The sequence below is a fragment of the Balaenoptera physalus genome (assembly GCF_965194825.1).
Source record: "Balaenoptera physalus genome assembly, chromosome: 6".
In the NCBI taxonomy this organism is placed as follows: Eukaryota; Metazoa; Chordata; class Mammalia; order Artiodactyla; family Balaenopteridae; genus Balaenoptera; species Balaenoptera physalus.
Genome location: NC_138885.1, coordinates 129,114,852 through 129,140,431, shown reverse-complemented (window position 1 = coordinate 129,140,431; position 25,580 = coordinate 129,114,852). Strand labels below are relative to the sequence as shown.

Sequence of the window (25,580 nt, the reverse complement as noted above, 5' to 3'; positions counted from 1 at the left end):
GAAACTAACGTCACGGGGTCTCAGCTTTCTCTCTGTAAATCGGGGTGGGTGGCAGAACCCGCAGCCCCACAATGCGGTGGTTAGCTGATGCACGCGGTGTGCTTGGAAGGGTCCCTGGTGCGCAGGGAGTGCTCGGTGAATGTCAGCGGCTCTTATTGTTGTTGTTTTTGTGGAGCCAAGAGTCAGATGCCCTGCACGGAGCACTTCCACTACTTCCTGTGGCCGGAGATGTGGCCTCAGTCCCGTCTGTGGGCTCCCTCTCTGGGAAGCCAACTTGGGCCATGTGGGACCCTTAGGACATCCTTTCCTTCTCTCCTAAGACCCAGGAGAGCTGGGCCTGAGCGGCTCCCTGCCACGTTCCCTGCCTCAAGGCCGGCCTGGCTCTCACGGTCTTTCCAAACAAGCCGCATGAAGAGGCGAGAAAAGACATGTGAGGAGTAATGAGTGTGGGGTTTGGGGTCTGCGGTCCTGGGTTTAACTCCAGACAGAGTCACTCACTGATTGAGTTTCTCTGAGCCCAAGTTTTCTTGTCTGTAAAATGGAATAATGGTATCGCCCTTGTAGGGGTGGAAGAGAATACGCACGCACGTACACATGCATGTGCAAACATATACACACACATGCAAACATGTATAGATACACATACACATGCACACACACACTTATACACACACAAGCGCACATCTGCATCCACACATACATACACCTGGCTCAGAATAGGTGACGCATAAAGGGCACCGGTTTGTAGCTTCTAAACACAAGTAAGAGGAAGCCGATGAGAAGGATCCGAGCTTCAGTTCTCTGTCTCTCCCAGAGGCTGTGTCCATCCTCCTACATCCCGTCTAGCCTGCCCCTTTGGCCCGCATTCTGTCCAGACCAGAGGCACCTGTTTCCAAGGAGAAGAGAGGAAAGTCTTCAGCTCTCCCCCTAAGTTAAAGCAAACAAGAAGCCCTCCTTCGGCATGGCTGCGCTCTGTTCAGAAACCTTAAAAGGCACCACGCTGGTGACCCCGGCTCCTCAGCACGTGGATTTGAGGCTGTCACGGCTTGCCCTGGCCCCAGCCTTCCCCCCGCCCGCTCCAGGCAATCCAGCCTCGCCTGATACCGAATGTGCCTGGCTTTTGCTCCCACTGTGTTTAATTGTTTCCTATGAGTGTGTCTTCTCTCCTCATCTGGAGTAAGCTCCCTGCAGGCAGGAACTGTTTCTAAACATCTTTGAGATTCTCCATTTGTGAATGTTCACTCCCCCAAAATTTCTTTCTGAAAGAATGAATGAACACCTCCTGTATAGTTTGGGTTATTACACAAGCTTAGAATTCAACTGATAAATATCTTTAAGGCAATTCCTTACCTTGTCTGCCCCATGGTATAAGTTTTTGATTAATTTAATGTCTTCTCCCTTCTGATTTCAATTCTCAGAACATACTTAATGAAAGGATCTTTCTTGAAATCTCTCCCCCATTGTAATCACTAGATTAGGAGACACAGGTGTCATATATAGTCTGGCCTGTATTAATATCTCAATTAATACTTCTTATTTGGGTTCTAGGGAACTGGAATGAAAGAGATTATTTAAAAATAGCAATGCATGGTGCTTATGCAGTCATTAATTACTTTGTAATGAGTACCCACAGTGTCCCTGGCTCTGTGCTTGGGGCTGGGGACAGAAATCACCAACACATGCTCTTAAAGAATAGGAAAGTAGATCTGGAAGCTGTGCAGTGACAGGTACAGTAATTGAGCCTAGGGGCTCTCCCACTCATGAAAAGAAAAAACATGTGTCAACATGCAGCCAATAAAGGCTTTTTGATGTGATATAGTATTTGACTTTCACGTTCTGATCTTTTTCCTTTGTTATCTGCGTGAGATGTGTAACTCTTAAATGAATAATATTAATATTAAAAGAAAATGTTTGCTGCTGGTTTTCCAGATCAGTGGTTCTCAAACTGTAGCATGGACCTTGTGTCAGAATCACCTGGAGGGCTTCTTAAAACTCAGATTGCTGGGGCCCACCCCCAGAGTCTCTGATTCTGTAGGTCTGGGATGATGCTGGTGAATTTGCATTTATGGTAAGTTTCCAGGTGGTGCTCTGGGGACCACACTTGGAGAACCACTGCTCTCAACTGCCTGTTAAAAACTGAGAGATCAGACAATATTGGCATAATGCTTGGCAGTGTGAAAATCCTAAGTTATTCGTTCATTCAAAAATATCGAGCCACCTACAATGCGCCAGGCATGGTGCAAGCGATTATGGATTCAAGGGTGCACTTGAAAGAAATGGCTCCTGCCGTTCGCGGTTGATCTCATTCATTACAACTCTCTTGGGAGCCAGGTGTGATCATTTCACCCATGAGGGGAATGAAGGTCAAAGTCAATCCACTGATGCTCTCGTTCAGCTGATCATTGCTTCACCATCCCAGACCTCTGACTCTCCAAACCACGGTCCTTTCCACCGTGCCTCTTGCCTCTGTGCTTATGAGATGTGGTTACTTGTTTTGTTTTCTCCTAACCTCGAGGTTAATTTTTCTAATGCTGCTGAATGTCAGCTTTCTTTCATGCTTTTCTATTGCATATTCCCATTTTAATTATATTTTATTGATTGCCTTCTGCAGATGGGCCTCCTATATCTTCCTTTTTTTTGCCTTTGGTTTTAAAATGATGTTTGCATTTGCTCACATGTGTTTGTTTTTCCCCTGCCAGCAGATCTTACTAGTTTTTTTTAATTTTTTCTGTTAAATAATTTCTGCCTTCCTACTTTGAAATTGGATTCCTCTGAGATTGAATGTCCTGATGGCGCACAGATTCTGGCTGTCCATTGCTTGCTTCAGTGTGCTAATATTAGGCACTTCATCTCTACAGCAGCAGCTGAGGCCCCCGCCGTCTGCTCTGATCCCCCCAGGGTGAGAGCCGAGGCTGGTGGGCTCTGTCGGTGGCATCAGGCTTTCAGGACAAATCCAGCGCTTCTCCTCACTGCACAGGCCAGGCTATTAAAAGACCAGGAATATTAAAAATAGCTCTCACCACAATTCCCACCTTGGAAGCTTTCAGGACAGCTATGCAAAGAAACAATTAGATTCTGCCTCACAGAGTTAAAGTGACTTTTTGTTTTAGGAGATAAATCATAAAGTAAAGATCGTACACAAAAACAATTGTTTCAGAGAATGTTTAGAAAAACAACTGATCGATTGCCTTGACTCATTTAGCCAACTTTGTTTACACTTCACGTAATTTGCCATTGAACTCTGGAAGGTTTACCTTCATTTGAAGAGTACAACCAGTACATAGTGACTTGGGGGTGTTGAGGGATATAGGTTTTTTTTGTTATATTGCTATCAATCAAGAGACACCACTAGGATGTGGTTTTCTCCAAACCATTCTGATATTCACAGGGAAACATAGCTATTTTTTCTCTTTATATACACTGATAAATTTTAATCGTATTTTATACTTAAATACAAAAGAGTGTAAAATTAAATACTCCCAGGCTACATTAGACCAAAGGTAATCCGGTAATGCACCCGTTGAATGAATGATTTGGTTCAATGCATTTCCTTAAAGGTGTCAGGTCATCTTCTCCATCTGGCAGGCTTCACTCACTAGCACATGCACTTTATTTCATCTGACACCATTTCTCATGGTCAGACTGCTTTAAAAGCACTAAGCCTCAGTCTAGAGCTTTCTCAGTTGTCGCATATGTCTTTGAAAGACCTGTGTATCCCGAGGCACAATTTTACTTATATCTTTTTTGTTATACGAGAATGTTCTCCAAAGAGACAATAAAACCTCTGTGATTCCCTAAGAGATCAGCAAGTCCCATAACATCTGTTTTTGAAGCAATTATTTTACTTATGAATTGAATATCACAATTATAAATTCTTCAGTACCTTAAAGTTTTTAGAGTCAAATAATTTATTTTAAAATGGTCTTTAACTTGCTAGGAGTTATAAATATTTCTAAGGATTCTGATTTTTCAAAATGTTCTGAAGGTGTTGTTTCCGTTTTGTAAAGGATCAGCATCTGTTTAAGGGCAGATAAGAGGCATTGGGATAAAAGCAAGGGTTTTTAGTCTGAAGGACCAAGGTCTCATTGACCTAAACTGGGGTTTCTCAACTCTGACGTTAGGGATATTTTGGGCTGGATTAGGGAACTGTCTTGTGTATTGTAGGATGTTTAGCAGCGTCCCTGACTTCTATGCACTAGAGGCCAGAAGCATCCCCAGGGGTGTGACAATAAACAGTGTCTCCAGACGTTGTCAAATGTTCCCTGGGGAGAGAGTCACCTGGTGCAGAACCACTGACCTAAGGAATTAAACTTGGATAGGGGCTTTGGCAGGAGAAAGGAGTTCTATTTCAGATCTGTTGATGCCTATTGCAGGGAACTGTCGAAGGTGCTGAATGCTAGTTGGAGAAGCAAGACTGAAATTCAGAAGAGGGTCAGCCTAGTTCCACCCATGGCAGTCTGACTGAGGGAGCAGGGGAAGGAGGGGCCCTTCAGCAGGGCAACTGCTCCATTGTGTTTTCCCAGATTGGAATTCAGACCACTGCAGAGCACAAGGTGATTTTCGATAGCACATTTTTGAGATAAAATTTTTTATTTTAATAGCTATGCATTTACTTTAATGGGCATTAGGAAGAAGAGTAACTAGCACATTTCGCCCATGCTGTTCTGGGTATTATTGCTTAGGGAGAAGCTAAATCTAACTTGAAAGATATAATTGATGTTAGGGGAAAAGCTTTAAGCAAGTTAGTTCATTTGTGCCAGGAAATGTTTAAGTGCTAAGGATTCAGTGATTAACAAGACAAAGTCCTGATTCTCAGGGAGTTTATGGTCTCCAAAGGGAACCAAAAAAGAATATCATTTAAGGTAATGATAAATATGTTGTAAGGGAGCATGCAGGAACCCTGGGGGGACCACAGGAGGCTCCAGGGACGAGCCCTTGATCCCATGGGATCACCTTCTAGGTGGGGAGGTAACCAGTAGATGTGTGTGTTGTTGAGTAGGGGTAAGTGCTAAGATGAAGAATAAGGGAGGGAAAGAGGCACAAGATCTGAGCAGGTGATTTCTGAGTGGAGACCTGCCTAATGGGACGGAGTGGCCATGGAAGGGCGCAGGGTCAGAGGGAACAGCCGATGCAAAGTGATGGTGGGCCACTAGGGCTGAGGTGTTTTGTTTTTTTTTCTCTTGTTAGAGTTCTTCCAGAAGTTTTAATGTATTTTTAAATTGTGGTAAAATATACAATGCATAAAATTTACAATTTTAACTATTTTTAAATTTTGGGAAAATAAACATAACATAAAACTTACCATTGTAACCATTTTTAAGTGTACAGTGCAGTAGTGTAAGTACGTTTTGATATCCTAGAGTGGCTATTACACACAGGGAGGACTATCTGAAATTATCTTTTGTGTTTGTTTCCTTGTAAGAATTAAACTAAGAAATAATAGTGATTCTCAAGCCCTGTCAAATATCGCAATGTGTGTTGCCTCAACCCTGTCTTTCAACTTAAAATGCATTAAAAAAAATCAATTTCTCAACTAAACATTTTAATTGGAATCCTAAGTCTGATAATTGCTCTCATGCACCACACTTTCTCCATCGTGACACCTTCTTTGCACACAAACACGCTCAGGTCAGCGTAACCCAGATGCCAAGTGACAATCCCAGGGCTCAGATCTGTCATTGTAGCACCATCTCCTTATTTGGCTCCATCTCTTTCTGGGTTACAAGACTCATCCCACTAAGGGAAGAGCTTTATTATCTCTAGCTAATTGCAGTTATTGACCCAAATGAATTAGATCTGGTGCTCAGAGGACCAAGGTTGTTTCTGGGAGAGAGATTTTCGACTGTCTTACAAGACCTGGGCATCCAGGGCAATTCTTATACCAGTGATGAACACACAGGGGCCATCCTTTTCCTTATGTCTCCATCTACGGTCAGCTCTGGTCTGGACTCTCCAAATGGGGCTGATTTCACAATGCACAGTCCTTGGGTTCAAGAGACATCTTGACCTAATGGTTCCGATTTTGTTTGTAACCCCCACTAAGATTGTAGCTAACTCCTTCTCTGCTTAGCTGGATTTTACATTTCTTTAGCTCCCCTAAGACATTTGTTCATCTCCCTAATTGGTTCTAGGGGTGACTTTAATGCTATTCTGTTAGGTCCTCCTCTCCTTTATGTAATTCAGTTTCAACTGCTTTTTTTTTTAATTTAATTTAATTTTATTTATACAGCAGGTCCTTATTAGTTATCTATTTTATACATATTAGTGTATATATGTCAATCCCAATCTCCCAGTTCATCCCACCCCACCCCACCCCACTTTCCCCCCTTGGTGTCCATACGCTTGTTCTCTACATCTGTGTCTCTATTTCTGCCTTGCAAACCAGTTCATCTGTACTATTTTTCTAGATTCCACATATATGCGTTAATATACGATATTTGTTTTTCTCTTTCTGACTTACTTCACTCTGTATGACAGTCTCTAAAGTCCACCCATGGCTCTACAAATGACCCAAATTTCATTCCTTTTTATGGCTGAGTAATATTCCATGGTATATATGTACCACATCTTTATCCATTTGTCTGTTGATGGGCATTTAGGTTGCTTCCATGACCTGGCTATTGTAAATCATGCTGCAGTGAACATTGGGGTGCATGTGTCTTTTTGACTTATGGTTTTCTCTAGGTATATGCCCAGTAGTGGGATTGCTGGGTCATATGGTAGTTCTATTTTTAGTTTTTTAAGGAACCTCCATGCTATTCTCCATAGTGGCTGTATCAATTTACATTCCCACCAACAGTGCAAGAGGGTTCTCTTTTCTCCATACCCTCTCCAGCATTTGTTGTTTGTAGATTTTCTGATGATGCCCATTCTAACTGGTGTGAGGTGATACCTCACTGTACTTTTGATTTGCATTTCTCTAATAATTAGTGATGCTCAGCAGCTTTTCATGTGCCTCTTGGCCATCTGTATGTCTTCTTTGGAGAAATGTCTATTTAGGTCTTCTGCCCATTTTTTGATTGGGTTGTTTGTTTTTTTAATATTGAGCTGCATGAGCTGTTTATATATTTTGGAGATTAATCCTTTGTCCATTGATTCATTTGCAGATATTTTCTCCCATTCTGAGGGTTGTCTTTTTGTCTTGTTTATAGTTTCTTTGCTATGCAAAAGCTTTTAAGTTTCATTAGGTCCCATTTGTTTACTTTTGTTTTTATCTTCATTACTCTTGGACGTGGGTCAAAAAAGATCTTGTTGTGATTTATGTCAAAGGGTGTTCTTCCTATGTTTTCCTCTAAGTGTTTTATAGTGTCTGGTCTTACATTTAGGTTTTTAATCCATCTTGAGTTTATTTTTGTGTATGGTGTTAGGGAGTATTCTAATTTCATTCTTTTACATGTAGCTGTCCAGTTTTCCCAGCACCACTTATTGAAGAGACTGTCTTTTCTCCACTGTATATACTTGCCTCCTTTGTCATAGATTAGTTGACCATATGTGCGTGTGTTTATTTCTGGGCTTTCTATCCTGTTCCATTGATCTATATATCTGTTTTTGTGCCAGTACCATATTATCTTGATTACTGTAGCTTTGTAGTATAGTCTGAAGTCAGGGAGTCTGATTCCTCCAACTCCTTTTTTCCCTCAAGATTGCTTTGGGTATTTGGGGTCTTTTGTGTCTCCATACAAATTTTAAGATTTTTTGTTCTAGTTCTGTAAAAGATGCCATTGGTAATTTGATAGGGATTGCATTGAAACTGTAGATTGCTTTAGTTAGTATAGTCATTTTCACAATATTGATTCTTCCAATACAAGAACATGGTATATCTCTCTGTTCGTGTCATCTTTGATTTCTTTCATCAGTGTCTTATACTTTTCTGAGTACAGGTCTTTTACCTCCTTAGGTAGGTTTATTCCTAGATATCTTATTCTTTTTGTTGCAGTGGTGAATGAGATTTTTTCCTTATTTCTCTTTCTGATTTTTCATTGGTGGTGTATAGGAATGCAAGAGATTTCTGTGCATTAATTTTGTATCCTGCGACTTTACCAAATTCATTGATTAGCTCTAGTAGTGTTCTGGTGGCATCTTTAGGATTCTCTATGTATAGTTTCATGTCATCTGCAAACAGTGACAGCTTTACTTCTTCTTTTCCAATTTGTATTCCTTTCTTTTTCTTCTCTGATTGCCGTGGCTAGGACTTCCAAAACTATATTGAAAATAGTGGCGAGAGTGGACATCCTTGTCTTTTTCCTGATCTTAGAGGAAATGCTTTCAGTTTTTCACCATTGAGAATGATGTTTGCCGTGGGTTTGTTGTATATGGCCTTTATTGTGTTGAGGTAGGTTCCCTCTATGCCCACTTTCTGGAGAGTTTTTAATCATAAATTGGTGTTGAATTTTGTCAAAAGCTTTTTCTGCATCTATTAAGATGATCATATAGATTTTATTCTTCAGTTTGTTAATATGGTGTATCACATTGATTGATTTGCATATATTGAAGAATCCTTGCGTCCCTGGGATAAATCCCACTTGATCATGGTGTATGATCCTTTTAATGTGTTGCTGGATTCTGTTTGCTAGTATTTTGTTGAGGATTTTTGCATCTATATTCATCAGTGATATTGGTCTGCAATTTTCTTTTTTCATGATATCTTTGTCTGGTTTTGGTATCAGGGTGATGGTGGCCATGTAGAATACGTATGGGAGTGTTCCTTCCTCTGCAATTTTTGGAAGAGTTTGAGAAGGATGGGTGTTAGCTCTTCTCTAAATGTTTGATAGAATTCACCTGTGAAGCCATCTGATCCTGGACTTTTGTTTGTTGGAAGATTTTAAATCACAGTTTCAATTTCATTACTTGTGATTCGTCTGTTCATATTTTCTATTTCTTCCTGGTTCAGTCTTGGAAAGTCATACCTTTCTAAGAATTTGTCCATTTCTTCCAGGTTGTCCATTTTATTGGCATAGAGCTGCTTGTAGTAGTCTCTCATGATGCTTTGTATTTCTGTGGTGTCCATTGTAACTTGTCCTTTTTCATTTCTAATTTTATTGAGTCCTCTCCCTCTTTTTCTTGATGACTGGCTAAAGGTTTATCAATTTGGTTTATATTCTCAAAGAACCAGCTTTTAGTTTTATTGATCTTTGCTATTGTTTTCTTTCTTTCTATTTCATTTATTTTTCTCTGATCTTTATGATTTCTTTCCTTCTGCTAACTTTGGGTTTTGTTTGTTCTTCTTTCTCTAGTTCCTTTAGGTGTAAGGTTAGATTGTTTATTTGAGATTTTTCTTGTTTCCTGAGGTAGAATTGTATTGCTATAAACTTCCCTCTTAGAACTGCTTTTGCTGCATCCCATAGGTTTTGGATCATCATGTTTTCATTGTCATTTGTCTCTAGGCATTTTTTGATTTCCTCTTTGATTTCTCCAGTGATCTCTTGGTTATTTAGTAACATATTGTTTACCCTCCATGTGCTTGTGTTTCTAAGGTTTTTTTCCCTGTAATTGATTTCTAATCTCAATAGTGTTGTGGTCGGAAAAGATGCTTGATATGATTTCAATTTTCTTAAATTTGCCGAGGCTTGATTTGTGACCCAAGATATGATCTATCCTGGAGAATGTTCCATGTGTACTTGAGAAGAAAGTGTAACCTGCTGTTTTTGGATGGAATGTCCTACAAATATCAATTAAATCTATCTGGTCAATTGTGGCATTTAAAGCTTGTGTTTCTTTATTAATTTTCTGTCTGGATGATCTGTCCATTGGTGTAAGTGTGGTGTTAAAGTCCCCCACTATTATTGTGTTACTGTCAGTTTCCTCTTTTATAGCTGTAAGCAGTTGCCTTATGTATTGAGGTGCTCCTATGTTGGGTGCATATATATTCATAATTGTTATATCTTCTTCTTGGATTGATCCCTTGATCATTATGAAGTGTCCTTCCTTGTCGCTAGTAACATTCTTTATTTTAAAGTCTATTTTATCTGATATGAGTATTGCTACTCCAGCTTTCTTTTGATTTCCATTTGCATGGAATATCTTTTTCCATCCCCTCACTTTCAGTCTGTATGTGTCCCTAGGTCTGAAGTGGGTCTCTTGTAGACAGCATATATATGGGTCTTGTTTTTGTATCCATTCAGTGAGCCTGTGTCTTTTGGTTGGAGCATTTAATCCATTCACGTTTAAGGTAATTATTGATATGTATGTTCCTATGACCATTTTCTTAATTGTTTTGGGTTTGTTTTTGTAGGTCCTTTTCTTCTCTTGTGTTTCCCACTTAGAGAACTTCCTTTAGCATTTGTTGTAGAGATGGTTTGGTGGTGCTGAATTCTCTTAGCTTTTGCTTGTCTGTAAAGCTTTTGATTTCTCCATCGAATCTGAATGAGATCCTTGCCGGGTAGAGTAATCTTGGTTGTAGGTTCTTCCCTTTCATCACTTTAAATATATCATGCCACTGCTTTCTGGCTTGTAGAGTTTCTGCTGAGAAATCAGCTGTTAACCTTATGGGAGTTCCCTTGTATGTTATTTGTCGTTTTTCCCTTGTTGCTTTTAATAATTTTTCTTTGTCTTTAATTTTTGTCAATTTGATTACTGTGTGTCTCGGCATGTTTCTCTTTGGATTTATCCTGCCTGGGACTCTCTGCGCTTCCTGGACTTGGGTAGCTATTTCCTTTCCCATGTTAGGGAAGTTTTCGACTATAATCTCTTCGAATATATTCTCGGGTCCTTTCTCTCTCTCTTCTCCTTCTGGGACTCCTATAAGGCGAATGTTGTTGTTTTTAATATTGTCCCAGAGGTCTATTAGGCTGTCTTCATTTCTTTTCTTTTTTTTTTCTTTATTCTGTTCCATAGCAGTGAATTCCACCATTCTGTCTTCCAGGTCACTTATCCGTTCTTCTGCCTCAGTTATTCTGCTATTGATTCCTTCTAGTGTAGTTTTCATTTCAGTTATTGTATTGTTCATCTCTGTTTGTTTGTTCTTTAATCTTCTAGGTGTTTGTTCTTTAATTCTTCTAGGTCTTTGTTAAACATATTTTGCATCTTCTCGATCTTTGCCTCCATTCTTTTTCCAAGGTCCTGGATCATCTTCACTATCATTATTCTGAATTCTTTTTCTGGAAGGTTGCCTATCTCCACTTCATTTAGTTGTTTTTCTGGGGTTTTATCTTGTTCCTTCATCTGGTACATAGTCCTCTGCCTTTTCATTTTGTCTGTCTTTCTGTGAATGTGGTTTTCATTCCACAGGCTGCAGAATTGTAGTTCTTCTTGCTTCTGCTGCCTGCCCTCTGGTGGATGAGGCTATCTAAGAGGCTTGTGCAAGCTTCCTGATGGGAGCGACTGGTGGTGGGTAGAGCTGGGTGTTGTTATGGTGGGCAGAGCTCAGTAAAACTGTAATCCACTTGTCTGCTGATGTGTGGGGCTGAATTGCCTCCCTGTTGGTTGTTTGGCCTGAGGCAACCCAGCACTGGAGGCTACAGGCTCTTTGGTGGGGCTAATGGTTGACTCCGGGAGGGCTTATACCGAGTAATACTTCCCAGAACTTCTGATGCCAGTGTCCTTGCCCCCACAGTGAGCCACAGCCACCCCCCCGCCTGTTCAGGAGACCCTCCAACACTAGCAGGTAGGTCTGGTTCAGTCTCCTATGGGGTCACTGCTCCTACCCCCTGGTTCCTTATGCGCACACTACTTTGTGTGTGGCCTCACAGTGGAGTCTCTGTTTCCCCCAGTCCTGTTGAAGTCCTGCAATCAAATCCCTCTAGCCTTCAAAGTCTGATTCTCTAGGAATTCCTCCTCCCATTGCCGGACCCCCAGGTTGGGAAGCCTGATGTGGGGCTCAGAACCTTCACTCCAATGAGTGGACTTTTGTGGTATAATTGTTTTCCAGTTTGTGAGTCACCCACCCAGCAGTTATGGGATTTGATTTTATTGTGATTGTGCCCCTCCTACCATCTCATTGCATCTTCTCTCTTTGGATGTGGGGCATCATTTTTGGTGAGTTCCAGTGTCTTCCTGTCGATGATTGTTTAGAAGTTAATTGTGATTCCGGTGCTCTCACAGGAGTGAGTGAGCGCACGTCCTTCTACTTCGCCATCTTGAACCAAATCCTCTAACTGCTCTTGTCTTTATCTCCTGATTTTCCAGATGAAATTCTGCTGCATGTCCATCTCATCCCCCTCCCCTCCTAAAGTTAGTTGCTAACTTTCTTCTTAGTAATTTCTGTATTACACGACAGTTTAAAATTTGCACCATACATCTCTTTCTAGGGCAGGATCATAACTGCTTGTGTTGTATCCAGCGTCCCTCTCATGTCCTTGTGTGGTCCTGAGACCACAGCATGAAAACAGTGCTAAAGACTGAAAAGGAGCTGGGCATGTTTGGGAACAGAACAAGGCCCCAGGAGGCTGCAGCATTGTGGTCAATGGGGAGATTGAAGATGAGGAGACAGGGGCCAGGTCATGGTGTGCTTTTTAGCCATGGGGTAAAGTGTTTGGGTTTTATTCCAAGCTTTTGGGGAAACCACTGTAGGGTTTTAAATATAAAAGTAATAGGATATAAATTATGTCTTAAAAAGATCTCTCTGGCTGCTCCCATGTAGAATTGATTTTAAGAAATCAAGTGTAGTCATCAAGAGATGGGTTGTGGGACCATTATTTGAGTCCTGGTGGGAGGCAGCGATGCCTGGAACTAGACAATATGAATGGTGTCATATGGTTGTGATGATAATTTGGAAGGCGGTCCATGAGTGCTTAAGGTTCGGTTATGAGGAGGCGCCATATTGCTAGCTGGAAGGACAGGAATGGAGATGTTTACTGATATTGGCCTCCATAGTTAGGTATAGACTTCTGTCATTTGGGAACCAGAATGAAGGAAGCTTGTCACTGCTGTGCATTTTTAGGGAAGTGTAAATGACAGTCACATCTTTTCTGCATCCTTCTGTGTCTTTACACAGGCCTTTCTCTGTGTTTTGTCAACCTTCGCCTTGGGAACTTACAGTGTAGATCTTCAAGGCCTGAAATGCCTGAAATACATACATTCGTGTGTGTGCTGGAACAAATCCTCCGTGACACACACCAGTGGTCACCACTTATTACCCCTCCCACCCACTTTGTTGAAGCCATCACAGTCTGGCTTGACCATCTTCTACCAGGTCCTCTGGGTGCCTGTCACTGCTTTGGTAGGATAAAGAGACATTATTCACGAGTGGCATAGTTACTTCATTCACCAGAAAGGGACTAGCTTTCTGCAGGGTGGAAGGAAGAACCCAGGCAAAGCTTTAATGGTCTTTGTTCATTTAAAGTCCTACCAATCCCTCATTTAGTTTTGACTCTGTGGTAATGACATCAAATTAAAAAACAAAAGACACAGGAAGGGAGATCTATAACGCTTAGGTATCCAGCTCAGAATATCACATATAGCTCAATGTCAATGATTTGTCTGAGAATTGCAGGTACATCTCTGCTCTCTGAGGGTCTAAGAAATGACTCACTGGTGTTTAAGAGCCCTTTGAGTCAGATGCAGGGTGCTCATGGTTCCTTGCCCTCTATCTCTTCTCTCCAAGAGCTGGCCTCAGTTGGTCAGTGAGAGCAGTGCAGTCAATGGTGGTACTCCGGGCACTTCCAACTAGCCACTCGCTTGAGGCCAGTAGTAATACCTGGCCCCATGTGGACAAGCATCACGTCCTGAACTACGGCTCAGCAGATCCATAGGCTCGTTATTGCCCACAGCTGACCAACTGGCCACCTGCAGCTAAGGATGCTGGGTAATCCCCAACATCCCATAACCCCAGCCCTGCCTCTGCCTCTCTCTGATCCCTCCCACACTCCTCCACTGTTATTTTTCATCTCCAGTTATACTGAAGTCATAGACACGCCAATATGGGTATACTTTGCAGTCCAGCTAATTACAGAGGGCCTTTTTCTTTATAATTCCATGTTTTCCATATTTTAAAAATCTTTAATATAATGCTTTTACAATCTTGAGAAAGAAAAATGGAGCTTGAGGAATCAGGCTCCCTGATTTCAGACTATATTACAAAGCTACAGTAATCAAGACAGTATGGTACTGGGACAAAAACAGAAATATAGATCAATGGAACAGGATAGAACGCCCAGAGATAAACCCACACACCTATGGTCACCTTATCTTGGATAATGGAGGCAAGAATATACAATGGAGAAAAGACAGTCTCTTCAATAAGTGGTGCTGGGAAAACTGGACAGCTGCATGTAAAAGAATGAAATTAGAACACTCTCTAACACCATGCACAAGAATAAACTAAAATGGATTAAAGACCTAAAGGTAAGACCAGACACTATAAAACTCATAGAGGAAAACACAGGCAGAACACTCTATGACATAAATCACAGCAAGATCCTTTTTGACCCATCTCTTAGAGAAATGGAAATAAAAACAAAAATAAACAAATGGGACCTAACGAAAGTTAAAAGCTTTTGCACAGCAAAGGAAACCATAAACAAGACGAAAAGACAACCCTCAGAATGGGAGAAAATATTTGCAAATGAAGCAACTGACAAGGATTAATCTCCAAAATATACAAGCAGATCATGCAGCTCAATATCAAAAAAACAAAAACCCAATCCAAAAATGGGCAGAAGACTTAAATAGACATTTCTCTAAAGAAGATATACAGATTGCCAGCAAACACATGAAAGGATGCTCAATATCACTAATCATTAGAGAAATGCAAATCAAAACTATAGTGAGGTATCACCTCACACCAGTCAGAATGGCCATCACCAAAAAATCTACAGACAATAAATGCTGGAGAGGGTGTGGAGAAAAGGGAACCCTCCTGCAGTGGTGGTGGGAATGTAAATTGATATAGCCACTATGGAGAACAGCATGGAGGTTCCTTAAAAAACTAAAAGTAGAACTACCATATGACACAGCAATCCCACTACTGGGCATATACCCTGAGAAAACCATAATTCAAAAAGAGTCATGGACCACAGTGTTCATTGCAGCTCTATTTACAATAGCCAGGATATGGAAGTGACCAAAGTGTCCATCGACAGATGAATGGATAAAGAAGATGTGGTACATATATACAATGGAATATTACTCAGCCATGAAAAGAAATGAAATTGAGTTATTTGTAATGAGGTGGATGGGCCTAGAGTCTGTCATACAGAGTGAAGTAAGTCAGAAAGAGAAAAACAAATACCATAGGCTAACACATATATATGGAATCTAAAAAAAAAAAGGTTCTGATGAATCTAGGGGCAGGACAGGAATAAAGATGCAGACGTAGAGAATGGACTTGAGGACACAGGAAGGGGGAAGGGTAAGCTGGGACGAAGTGAGAGAGTAGAATTGACATATATACACTACAAATGTAAAGTAGATAGTGGGAAGCAGCCACATAGCACAGGGAGATCAGCTTGGTGCTTTGTGACCACCTAGAGGGGTGGGATAGGGAGGGTGGGAGGGAAACGCAAGAGGGAGGGGATATGGGGATATATGTATATGTATAGCTGATTCATGTTGTTATACAGCAGAAACTAACACAACAATGTAAAGCAATTATACTCCATTAAAGGTCTTTAAAAAAAAAAAAGTCACACAAAAAAATCCCAAATATATAATACTTTTAAAGCTTGGGAACAGAAAGAAATGGTATAGTGACTGATCCTTGAGCAGTGTTCTTCATTGGAGGGGACTATTGGCATTTGATTGAGAAAACTGTGTTATTCTGGACCATTTTAGGCAGTGCAGGGCTTCAGCACCTCCACCATGGAATGCTGGTGTGACCCCCTAACCATTATGACAATCCCTAACATCCCCACATCACAAAAATGGATTATACTCTTGGATTGAAATCTTACTAAACTTGAGTACGATATTGGAGCATTTCACAGCACTGAAGATTCACCTTGCTTATAGTTTTAATTTAATATTAGATCTGTTAGGGAATTCCCTGGCTGTCTAGTGGTTAGGACTTTGCACTTCCACTGCAGGGGGCCCGGATCCAGTCCCTGGTCAGGGAATGAAGATCCTGCAATCCGCGCAGAGCGGCCAAAAAAAAAAACCCAACAATTTAGATCTATTAGATAAGAACAAATTAAAGGCATGGGAAGATTTGTGTATTATCAGACAATGTGGTTCTTAAAAAGAAATTGTTGATATTAATAAATATAGAGTGTTTAACTAAATTTGTAAATGGGACCAGACATTCATTAAGGAGGCCATTAAAAGTGATCTTTTCAAAATAAATCTTTTTTAGTTAGGGATGCATAATGAAGTCTTTATAGGTGACAAGAAATTTTCTTTAAGGTACCCACAGGGATGATATGGAAGTATGAGGAGACTAGATCAAATTAAATGGACAAAATGTGAATAATTCTGAATTTAGACATTTTATTTGAAAATATATTAACATAAAATTGTTATATTAAGATATTCTGTTCTGAATTTTGGAGTAGATTTTTGTCCTGGTGTTTGGGTTTTTAGTTTACATGATTATCTTACTCTTCTCATACCCATGAGTTAGCTACAATCCCCTAGACTGTTTTAAAGCCCGTAAGGAAGAGTAGGATTGCAAACAATGGCCTCCATGATCACAATCTGTAACTTAGACTAGTTTGGCAGGTCATTGAAGCTCAGGCCAATCACCTCTCTCCTAACATTGATTTATTTTTGCAAATACAAGTGCTAATGACAGTCTTTCAAAACAAATAATTCAGAAAGACAAGTTTTTAATGTACTTTATGTACATCCTGGAAAGCACAAAATGTTAGAGTATGATTATAATTTTGTAGGAAATATCTGTGCATAAACATTTCTGATAGGAATTATCTCCAAAGTATTAATAATTCTGTCACTCAAATAACATAACTAAGGGTAACTTTTTTCTCTTTCTATTTTAAATCTTGTATTTTCCAAATTTTCTTTCATAATCATTTTCCACTTTAAACTAAAAAACATAATTGCATGTTATTTTTTAAACTTGCCTTTTGGAGGGGCTTTGTTTTCAAAGTTAACAAAGTATTTGGAATTTATTTAAGGCTTCTCAGCTGCATGGCTATTCCAATAGATACAAGTCCTTATTTTCTCATCACACATATGTGGTTATGTTATTACCCAAAAAAATCACCACTGGAGGCTTGCTTCACCGAGAAAATTTACTGGGTTGGGTTTGTGCTTCAAATTAGAATTAAGATGCATATAGTCATGTGCTTAATATTATATGCGTCTCAACCTTTTTGTCTTTAAAATGAAGGGATAGGGTGTGAATTGAACACCGAAGGTCTTCTAGCTGTAAAATATAAAAAGTTAAAAAATTTTAATATCTACCTGGCAATTTTCCTAGTGGTTTTTTTTAATAGGTACTGGGATGACCTTGGGAAAGTGGCTGTCATCTCAGTGGTCAAGCAAGACATTATAGAGCCTGTTTTTCCTTAGGTCAGAAGGAAAGGACAGTGGTCTTCAGGCTCAGTTTCTGAAGGTTCTGACTAATATTTCAAAATAAAATTCGGAGCTAACGTTGAAAAACGTCTCTCTTTGCATAAAGATTTTTTTTTTTTTTTTTTGGCTGCGTTGGGTCTTTGTTGCTGCGCAGGCTTTCTCTAGTTGTGGCGAGCGGGGGCTACTCTTCGTTGTGATGCGCGGTTTTCTCATTGCGGTGGCTTCTCTTGTTGCAGAGCACGGGCTCTAGGCACACAGGCTTCCATAGTTGTGGCTTGCGGGCTCTAGAGCGCAAGCTCAGTAGTTGTGGTGCACAGGCTTAGTTGCTCCGCGGCATGTGGGATCTTTCCGGACCAGGGCTTGAACCAGGGTTCCCTGCATTGGCAGGTGGATTCTTAATCACTGCGCCACCAGGGAAGTCCTGCAATAAAGATTTTTGCAAAGCAAATGACTTTTGAACTATGATTCTAAATGGCTCTGATTGTTTCTTGTTGTAAAACCAAATTAGATCAAGGATTGCCTGGGAGATTAGCTTAATGCTTCTGCCTTGGTTGGATGGGTACCAGTTGACTCCATCAATTCATGGGATGGTTCATCAGAGTTTTGGGACAAAGTATTTTATAAATGTCTGTCTTGTTTTGTTCAGGTTATACTGGAGAGCTTTGCCAATCCAAGATTGACTATTGTATCCTAGACCCATGCAGAAATGGAGCAACCTGCATTTCTGATCTCAGTGGATTCACCTGCCAGTGTCCAGAAGGTAAATATTATTACCCCAGGAATAACTTACGTTTTCCATGTTAAATCATACATTAATTTGATGACCTTGAACTTCAATTTTCTGAAAAATCTCTACTCAAGAGAACTTCCTATTTTGTTCCATTTATAAAACAAGATATAAGATAGTCCTTTCCTTTTAAGCTCTGTGCTAGAATAGCTTGGAAATTATGTCTGAATATTAGACATAATCTCAAAATTTCTGCAATTTTCATTTATACATTGAAAATGAATAACTATAATAAAATGGAATTTCTTTCTAATGGCAAATTTCACTTGTTAAGATTCCTATTTTTTAAACTACGCATTTGGTTTACGTTAAAAAAATTTCAACATAAAGTCCACCTGTTTTTGTCTTTAAATCAACTTTATAACATCTTGGAGACTTCTAGTCCCCTGGAAAGCCACATCTTTAGAGCTACTTTTAATAAAAAAATAGTTGTACTGTTTTCAGTTTCACCTTGAAGAAGCAGGCAGGTAATCCCAGCTATGGAACTGGTGTTCAAGGAATGATTTTGTACTTGGAGGAAGTTTTGTTCCCATTTCTGCTTGGAGGGATGTTATGGAAGGGATTGCTTTAAACCTTTAATGTTGTAAGAATAACATGATATTAGAGGTGTTTTTTCCCCCCTAAAATAATCAGGAGCATGTGAGCTCGTGATCCACAGAAGTGACCTTGACAACTACATAGAGTAGACTGACATCCTTTGAAGAGATTAAATGTAGCGTCTGCGTGTATAAGGAAGCATCTCTGTACTCAGAATAACCTGAACTGCCCCTGGCTGAGAGGCTGGAGTGGGGCAGTGGTACGGATGGGTGTTGATAAAAGGCCACCGACCTCCTGGGTAACCCGAGGGCTCAGGTGCCTCATACCCTTTCATATTTTGAACACTGAACAGTGGCTAAGGAAGTGAATTCTGTGTCCTGGCTTCTGCTCCCCTGGGCAGGGGCAGGAACGAGTGGCTGTGGCTCTTTTGGTTATCCCCAAGCTGTGTGTGCTTGTGATGGATGTAGTTACCATGATGATGGAGCTATATGTGCTGGACCATCTCCACTCTTCACTTGAGTGTCTTAAGCAAATGGGAAAACTGGAAACGTTGGCAGGTGGATGACTGAGTCAGCGGCACCAGTTGTCACCCAATGTACAGAGCGCTGGGCAGTTTCTTACAGCTTTGCCACGCCCTGGGTTAGTCGTTTGCCGTCTAACTCTGGTTGTAGACTGTGCTTAGAGTCAAGGGTGGGCTTCAGGGTCAGCGGCTGAGTGACTGCTGACAAACCATTAATCCCCCAACCCCATCCGATCCTCCTTTCCCTTTTCTCGTGAACATGTGTGCTGAGGACCCTGCTTCCCTCACAGGGACATTTTGGGATCGAATGGGATTTTGGGGAGAGGTCTTTGAAAACTCCAAAGTGCTTTATTATCATACTTCTGATTGCTGCCAGGAAGTTCAGAGGCCAGCCCAGAGGCTCTGAGAGGTAGTGACTTGCACAAAGTCACACTAGTAGTAAAGGATGACCCTGGAACCAGAGCCCAGGAATTTTGTGCTCACTCGTGCTCCGTTTTCTAGTTGATAAAGATTTGCCAAGCACATCCTACATGCCAGGCACTGAGCTGGGTGCTGGGCCCTAGGGTTGGCAAAGCTGAAAGGGCCCCTCCCATGGTGCAGACAAAGATAAGTCCATAGTTAACAAGCAGGAATCGGTGCCTTGAAGAAGCACAAGGATCTGCTTAGCTTTGGGGACCTGGGAGAGATGCCCACATGTAGAGACCCTGAATGAGGAGAGGGAGGAGGCTGGCGAAGTTGAGGGCATCACCGAGGAGCAAAGGGAAAGGGGAAGAAAGTGGGTGACGACGGCTGAGTCCTCAGGGCGTCACAGGGCTTCGTGCGTGGTGTTGGGGCACGGCATATTCAACCCAGACGGGAGGGCAGAGGCTTAGGTTTGAAGCCCGTTTTGCCTCTTGCTCACCAGCTCTGTCCCTGGGCCAGCGATTTCATACTTCTCTGTGTCTCAGTTTTTTAATCTGTAAAATTGGGACCATGATAACGCCCACTTCCTAGGGCCCCTGAGGGTGGAATGAGAAGACGCTTAGCACAGTGCCTGGGTAAGTGCTCAGTAAGTATTAGGCACCTTATCATGACTGTTTTCCTAATAATGATTACTGTTAAACCACTAAAAAATGTAAACAGGAATTTGAAATTTTTCTTGTGGAGCAGTGTGGAATGTGGGTTGGAGAGAGACAAGACGGGGAGTAAGCAGAAAAGTTTGGGAGACTGTTGTAGAAATCTGGGAAATCGATGTTGACTGCTAGGAAGGGAAGGTAGAATTTGAAAAGGAGAGAAGCTGATGGATTTGGGAGAACTTGGCAGGGAAAAGGGAGGGGCCTGGAGATGGATGGGATATGGAGGGGGAGGGAGAGTGAGGGGGCAAGTCTGCGGCTTCTCTTACTTTACGGTTGGTTGTGCCATTCATGGAGAAAAAGAAACATGGAGGAAAAGTGTTCTATTTTGGACACGTTGAGTGTGACTTTCAAGTGGAGATGGCAGCTGGGCAGTTGCTGTGAGTCTGGAAGTGAGCGGGGATGTCTGGGCCAAGTCTATACACAGAGACCTTGGTCTATAGATAGTAATTTAAACCTGGCCGTCCATAGGGTTGTCTAGAGACCTTCTCCTTTATCCAATAGCCTATCAGTTCCTCCATGCTGTCTTGATAAAGCCTAGAGAAAATGTGATGATCTAGAATTGAAATGATGGAGATGAATTTCCCAGCAAGTCTTCATATAAAGACTTTCATCCGGAGGTTTACCTTCACTGAAGACTGACCAGGGAAAGTGGCTTCAGTTATAATGCGGAAGAATTCATTGCGGTGTTTTGAAGTCTCTCAGTAGCCAGCATTTTAAAAGCAGGCCCTCCCACTGACCTGTTCTTAGGGTGGTTTTTGTAGAAACTAATATTTATAGAGCACCTTGCACTTAAAAAAAGCCTGCGTCTCCAGGAGTTTTCTCATATCAGCCACGCTGTGAAAACAAGTTTGAAAGCGTTTCAAGTCCACAGAGTGTTCTAAAGTTCAGAGCCAGCACTTGACCCTTGCCTGCCTCCTTTTCTTTCTTTTTCTTCCCCCCGCCCCCCGCAGTGATTAACATTTTGGCATGTTTGCTTTGTATTTACATATATAGTTTGTTTTTTTGCAAAGTAATTTGAAAGTAAATTATAGGCATCATCACATTTCATCCCAAAATAAATCAGTTGAAGAACAGAATAAGTCAGAATAAGAACATTCTCCTTGATATCTACAATACCACACCAAAGAAAATAAGTAATTATTTCCTAATATTATTTGCTCTCTGCCCCATTTTCACTTGCTCCTTTGCATGTTTGTGTTGATTCTGTCTGCCCTGTTTCCCTGTGATATTCTTTGAGGGTGGGAAATGTATTTTATTCATCTCTCTCTTACTAACTCTCATTATCCTATCATGGAGCTTTTAGTTCCATATTTTATGTTAGTAGGAGGTTAATACATATTTGTATGTTAATTTATTTTAAAAGTCAACACTTAGAAGTCACTCACACTATGCTTAGTAACACATTAGAAGGTTACCATACTATGAAGCAAATTATATTAATATTTCCATTGAACAGATTGAGAAACTGAGGCATGAGAGGGTAAATAACTTGCCTGAGATCACATAGCTAGAAATTGAAACCCAGGTAACTTAGCACTAACATTCTTAACCCTTGGCCTATACCATCTCTGAATATATTCTTTAAAGTAAATTTTATTTTGTTTATTTTAAAAGATGGTCTTTGTAACCATAGTCATGAGTAAAATAAATTCAGTTTGTTGGGTTTTAAAACTTCTAAATGTCACTGCTTAAAAATCTTAAGTCTGGAAAAAGCTAGAAAAATTATTTTCTTCCTTTTTTTTTTTTTTTTTTTTTTTGTAAGTGCAGTGAAATCCTTTTACAATGATCTCTCCCAGTCCAGAAAGCTATTAAAACTGGTTTTCCCTCTGGATAGTACTTTCAGCACAGCTCATTCACATCCTTGCTCTTTTCTGTCCTTTTCATCTTCATCCTATTTCCCTTCAAGTATCCTTTTCCATCTGATCTGGGCTGAGTCCTTAGAGGTTACATTTTTTCCTGGGAACCCATCTCTTTTTAACCTCTCTCCAAAAGTTCAAGGTCGGGGAGGCCTGAGAGACAGCTTGTACAGTAATTATCACATGAGTTCTCCTTCTGGAAGGTATTCGCTCTTCTATACTTACATTTTTATCCTTCATCAACGAGCCCTGTCTTTTCTTTGAATTTCTACTTAATTTTAGTGAGGTCCATATTTGAAAAGTGCAGTTTCAGATTCTGGTTAGAATGGGGTCGTTAAGAAACAAAAGTAAACTTGTCATGAGTGTTTTCTTATTTTTAACTTATTGAAAACAACAAAGGTAAATAATTGGGAGCTGGTTTTATTGCCTCTGTATGTATTCTTTACATTGATATTGTCTTTATGTTTGGTTTAGAACTTTGAGGTCCTTACATTTTGAACTAAATGCATTTTTACTCTGAGGAGGACTAATTATAAATACTTACCATCACCGCTTATTGGTATTTAAATATGTATATTTAAATATATGAGTATTTTTGAATACACAAATAAGTAAAATCTGTGTATTACTGTCTAGCCATCGTCTTTGCTTCAGCATCTCATTTAAAAATTTTTTCTTTGAGAATTAGAAGTAGAACAAAGAATAAAAAGAAAACAGTGGTGATAAAAACATTCAGCAGTAAAGCGCATTTGTCGGCCCTGCCTGTGTGACCATTTGCACCGTGCTGGCACGTCTCATAGAATCTAATGACCTTCCTGGCATCCACCTATTAGAGAAGGCATATGGTAATCAGAGACAAAGTGAGCATAGGGGGCTTCATGACTATTTTGAGGAAATATCATTTGATCCAGTGTATCTTAAAAACATGGATGTAAAGACGTTTTCTGGTGTGACACCCTTAGCTAGGATTACAGATAAATAAAATTTGGATGAACTGCTGTTGCATTACAATTATGACGGCAAGTATTGCAACCGGGTAGAGGGCTCACATTCAGTCCTCTCACTCTTAGAATGCAACGTTGGATCCACTGTCAGACATGCAGATCTTTAAAAAAAATTTTTTTTAATTTTAATGAAGTATAGTTGATTTACAGTGTGTTAATTTCTGCTGTACAGTAAAGTGATTCGGTTATTCATATATATATATATATACACACATATATTCTTTTTCATATTCTTTTCCATTATGGTTTATAACAGGATATCGAATATAGTTCCCTATGCTACACAGTAGGACCTTGTTGTTTATCCATTCTATATATAATAGTTTGCATCTGCTAATCACAAACTCTCAATCCATCCCTTCCCCACCCCCCTCCCCCTTGGCAACCACAAGTCTGTTCTCTATGTCTCTGAGTCTGTTTCTGTTTTGTAGATAAATTCATTTGTATCATATTTTCGATTCCACATGTAAGTGATATCATATGTTATTTGTCTTTCTCTTTCTGACTTACGTCACATAGTATGATAATCTCTAGGTCCATCCATGTTGCTGCAAATGGCATTATTTCATTCTTTTTTTATGGCTGAGCAGTATTCCATTGTATATATGTACCACATCTTGTTTACCCATTCATCTGTCAATGGACATTTAGGTTGTTTCCATGTCTTGGCTACTAAATAGTGCTGCAGTGAACATAGGGGTGCATGTATCTTTTCGAATTATAGCTTTGTCCAGATATATGCCCCGGAGTGGGATTGCTGAATCATACGGTAGCTCTATTTTTAATTTTTTGAGGAACCTCCATACTGTTTTCCACAGTGGCTGCACTAGTTTACATTCCCACCAACAGTGTAGGAGGGTTCCCTTTTCTCCGCACCCTTTCCAGAATTGTTATTTGTAGACTTTTTAATGATGGCCATTCTGACTGGTGTGAGATGGTACCTCATTGTAGTTTTGATTTGCATTTCTCTAATAATTAGAGATGCTGAACATCTTTTCATGTGCAAGTTGGCCATCTGTACAGACATGCAGATCTTGTAACTTGGAAACTCTGTTGCCAAGTGTGGACAGCTGGTGTCCTTCTGTGGCCTGGAGCTCAGGAGACGTGAGTCTGGGCTTGATGACGAGTGGGAGAGTGGAGTGGTTATGAATGTGGGTTTTTTGGGTCACACTGCTTGGGTTTGAAGTCTGGACCCACTTCTTTTACACCTTTTTGCTTCCCTGAGGCTCATTTTCCTCATTTAGAGAAGGAGAACGATAGTAGCATACCCTTTATCAGTTGATATGAAGAATAGAAAAAACCCTAAAAACCCTTAGCACTGGACTTGGCAAATAGTAAGTGTTGAACAAATGTTAGGTGTGATGATGATGATGATGATGATGGTGATGATGGTGATGATGGTGATGATGATGATAATGATGATGATGATGGTGGTGATGAATAGAGTCCTATCACCTTGGGTGGGTCATGTCTTTTTTATCTCTTCCAGCCATGCGTCCTTGTTGTAAAAGGGTTCACTATTACCTTTAAGTGTCCCTACTCCTAATCCCTTGCTAAATCAATAAATCCATCTTGTTGTTTGAAGCAATGTTTATAGAGAAGAGTTTCATAATCTCCAAGGAAGGCTTGAGTCTAAAACTTAATGTTGGCCTGAAGGCCCTGTAGGTTAAATCCCATTGCAACATGCTCCAAGGGTTTATCCAAACTATTTTTGTTTATCTACATTTTATAGCCTTGAGTAATCTAGCCATGTAGGTTCTTTTGTCCAACTCAAATGTCAGGGTAATACCTTTCATCTTAAAGGGATTTATAGGCAATAGCCACACATGTCATAAAAATTATCTCTGAGATAATGTGTATTGTTCAGAAACTGGCATGTTACCCAATAAGGGTTTAGGAGTTATACAGTTCTGGTATTTGGTTGTTTTCCCCAGTATCCTGGTATGTAGGATTTGGTGAAAGTACTCTCTTAGGATCATATAAAACTGCATGTATTTATTTAAGAAATGTGCAACATGTCCTCATAAGAGCCCCAAATAAAATACTGTTCTTATTCTTTTAAAATTTGGCATTATCCCTAAATCACCACTTCATTTAGGAATCGTGACAGCTGAGATCCTTGGAGTTCCAAGTGGTATATAGTTTCATCTTTTGGAAACAAAGCAGGGTATTAAGACTTATTAAGTGTGAGTAAAATTTTATTTCTGTGTTTGGTGCATGCTGATTAATTTTTGATTTATGGCTAAGTTCATATTTCCTTTTTGTTCTTTTCTTTTTTCCACATAGCACAGTTTCTCTGAGATTGTTTCAAAACACTGCAAGGAATTTTGTTTGTCTGCTTCTCCCATTAGCAGT

The 25,580-nt window shown here is 40.2% G+C and overlaps 1 protein-coding gene across 1 annotated transcript in view; it reads left to right on the top strand.

Annotated features, from left to right (window-relative positions):
• DNER (delta/notch like EGF repeat containing) overlaps positions 1 to 25,580 on the top strand; it is a 326,447-nt gene that overhangs the window by 204,270 nt on the left and 96,597 nt on the right. Inside the window, exon 7 of the mRNA XM_082464617.1 lies at positions 18,053 to 18,166. Within this exon, the coding sequence (XP_082320743.1) occupies positions 18,053 to 18,166 (114 nt within the window). The remainder of the gene's footprint in view (positions 1 to 18,052; positions 18,167 to 25,580) is intronic.